The following is a 3279-nucleotide window of genomic DNA, read 5'->3' on the forward strand; positions in this document are numbered from 1 at the left end:
TGGGGGGCCGGGCCCTGCTCCGGGTGGGAGAGGGAGGAGGAGATGTGGGGGCCTTGACTGGGGCTGACCCGGGCCACTGCTTCCGGCAAGGCAGCCCGGTGGCCATACGGACGCCCCCCCCTGCGCTTTGAAACCGGCAGAAACATCTGTAACCAGACAACTTGCTTCCCGCGCATCCCGCACTGAGGCTGGACAAGCCCCCACTAAGTGCAGGTCCACACACGCGCGCGCAGACGGCCTGCAGGGCTGCAGCATGCGCTCAAACACACACGTGCGTGCGTGTGCCCACGAACACACTGATTGGGTGTGTAGGCAGGTGTGTGGGTCACCCGTGGAAGCAGACACGCCCACATACACGCCTCTGCACGTTCTCCGACATGAACAGATACACCTCGTGTGTGCACACACGTGTTCATGTGTATGTTTGTTTGTATATAGATGGCCGTGTGCGTTCATACATGTATGTGTAACACAGACATGCATGTAAACATGTAGTTATGCATGAAGCCTCGTGGCCGTGCACATGCCTGTGTGTACATTCATGTGTGTTGTGTTTCTGTAAGTGTAATTGTGGTTCTGCCACACACACACACACTCTCTTTCTCTCTCTCTCTCTCTCTCTCTCTCTCTCTCAAATGGGCGTGCGTGTCCTTGTTTCTGCCATGGCTTGGCCAGACCCTGGCTTTGCCCTCTCCCCATTCCCCCATTCCGGAATTTGGGCCCTTCAGGAGCAAGTGTGTTGGGGGCGCTGCTGCTGGGGAATGGCCTCCCCAGCCCACCTGTGACACCCCTTCCTTCCCACCCATCCCAGTCATTCGGTCGCATCAAGAAGTGGCTGGAGCACGCGCGCTCCTCACCCAGCCTCACCATCTTGGCTGGGGGCAAGTGTGACGACTCTGTGGGCTACTTCGTGGAGCCCTGCATCATCGAGAGCAAGGACCCTCAGGAGCCTATCATGAAGGAGGTGAGTGGGGTGGGCAGCCTGGGACATAAGACCTCAGTCTCCCCTGAGCGCAGCGCACACGGGACGCTTGTGTGTTGCTTCCTTCTTGTGGTGCTACCCCATTTCACAGATGGGAGTGTGAGGTCCTAGAAAGGGAGTGTCTCATTCCCAGCGAGAGCAGAGCCAGGCCTTGAACTCAGGCCTCCTGACCCCAAATCCAGGGCTGTGTCCTGGACACTGCTGAGCCTGGCGGTGTCCTAGCACTTCTACGGCCTGTGGTGACAGCTGGGCCCTTGACTGAGAGGAGAGGGTGTTATCGGTGTTATTGTTCCCATCTTACAGATGAGGAACTGAGGCTCCGAGGGGTCAAAGCACTTGCCCAGGATGGCAGTGCATGGGTGGCCAGGGGGACCGTGATATTGCTGGGCAGTTCCTGTGCCAGTTGCTGCCAGGAGTGTTCCTCTCAGGTGTGGGTTTGGCTGGCACCAAGGGCCAGAAAGGTTCCTGGGATCTTCTGCCAGGTTGGGATGGGGTCGGCGGGGCAGGAACCGGGCGTGGCTCTTTCCTGAGGGAGCCCCGCGGGAGGTGCCTGGCCTTCTTGCAGGTGCTGAGCTGTGGACCGAGGCGGGGGGACAGGCGAGAGGCAGAGTTTAGAGCAGGGGGACTGGGAGGCCTTGGGGCTCCGGTCCGGGTGCAGTCTGACCCTGGGGCTTCTGTCTCAGGAGATCTTCGGGCCGGTGCTGACCGTCTATGTCTACCCGGACGACAAGTACAAGGAGACGCTGCGGCTGGTCGACAGCACCACCAGCTACGGCCTCACGGGGGCAGTGTTCGCCCAGGATAAGTGAGTGGCCACCGGCCTTGCGCTGTTGGCCTTGTGTCCTGCCGCACCCTGTCCTGCACCCACCCCCTGGATGAGGATCCTAGTGCTAATGCCGCCCCTGCCTCTCTTCAGCCCTGACTGGCAGGCAGGCATCCCAAGCACAGGGACACAGAGGCAGCGGAACTAAATCTCTAGGGGCAGGGCCACAGCATACAAGCCTTTGACCAGCTCCCCTGGGTCCGATGGAGCCCCACTCAGCAAGGTCATTGCCTCATGCTGCAGAGCAGAAAAACTGGGCTCAGGGGCCAGGGGCTCACTGCTCATCTTGCAGAGGCCACATTTGAGCCAGGATGCCATGATGCTAAACCCTTTTCTTTTCCTTTCTCAGTGGCACTAGCTGCTGCCCCGTCTGCCTCTAAGGTGGAGATGAGATTGGAACCTGGGGCAGGGTGGGGGTCTGGGGGTTCCCCCAGCTCCTGGGGGACCAGGAAAACTGGACCAGAATGGGCCACTCCCTGAGTGCATGCAGCCTGACCCTCACCCTCCCATTCCACTCTTGTAGCAGCCCTGCGAGGGAGACATGCTAGCCACTTCCCAGAGGAGGAGGGGGCTCAGAGGCTCTCAGACCCCGCCCGAGGGGTCTAGAGCCCCTGTGGCCCAGCCCCCGTCAGCCAGGCAGCCGGTGTGGGCTGGGCTGGGGGCAGGTGAGCTGGCTGCCCTAACGCTGCCTTGCCGTGTAGGGATGTTGTCCAGGAGGCCACAAGGATGCTGAGGAACACGGCCGGCAACTTCTACATCAACGACAAGTCCACTGGCTCTGTGGTGGGCCAGCAGCCCTTTGGGGGGGCCCGAGCCTCTGGTGAGTGGGTCCTCCTTTCCAGAGGGGAGGCAGGTTCTCTCAGGAGGTCAGAACCTGCCTTAACACCCCTCACGTCAAGGGTGTTAAGAGTAATAGCAAACTCTGTGGGCTGGAGATAAGGAAGGTAGAGTTCTTCCCATTTTACAGAGGAGTAAACTGAGGCACAGGGAGCTGGAGTGGCTTGCTCAAGGGCACATGGCTAGGAAGTAGTAGAGCTGGCATTTTGGTTCCACCACCCACGCCTTTTACCACCGTGCTCTGGGTCACCTCAGTGCAACTCCTCCTATTTACAAATGGAGAAACTGAGGCTCAGAGTGGGGCGGTGACTCACCCTAGATCCCAGCTGCCTTAGTGCAAAGCCAGGGCCAGAACCCAGGGCTCCTGGCTCCCAGTGCAGTGCTCTCTCCACAGTGCTCCCAGACACCCCTTGGGCAGGTGGGGCACATGGACCCGGGGAGCGTGGGTCCTGCCTCACCTGACCTCCACCTGGGCGTGCTCAGGGAACCCTGGCCTCGTGGACACATTCAGTTTTTGTTGAGCTGCTTATTGCCTGTGCTGGTGCCCCGGTTAGTCTGTCAGCTCTTCCCACCCCTTTCCCTTCTGCCTGGAGCTGCCCTATCTTTTCAGAGAAAAACAGAGCTGTGTTTTCCACAG

General features: G+C 59.9%; 1 protein-coding gene across 1 annotated transcript in view; it reads left to right on the top strand.

Annotated features, from left to right (window-relative positions):
• Nucleotides 1–3279, top strand: part of ALDH4A1 (aldehyde dehydrogenase 4 family member A1) — a 29177-nt gene that overhangs the window by 23644 nt on the left and 2254 nt on the right. Inside the window, exons 12-14 of the mRNA XM_028108395.1 lie at nt 812–964; nt 1666–1787; nt 2507–2625. Coding sequence (XP_027964196.1) covers nt 812–964; nt 1666–1787; nt 2507–2625 — 394 coding nt within the window. The remainder of the gene's footprint in view (nt 1–811; nt 965–1665; nt 1788–2506; nt 2626–3279) is intronic.

The sequence above is a fragment of the Eumetopias jubatus genome, unplaced genomic scaffold (assembly GCF_037043125.1).
Source record: "Eumetopias jubatus isolate StellerSeaLion01/CBP00866 unplaced genomic scaffold, mEumJub1_p1.0 scaffold_4, whole genome shotgun sequence".
Classification (NCBI taxonomy): Eukaryota; Metazoa; Chordata; class Mammalia; order Carnivora; family Otariidae; genus Eumetopias; species Eumetopias jubatus.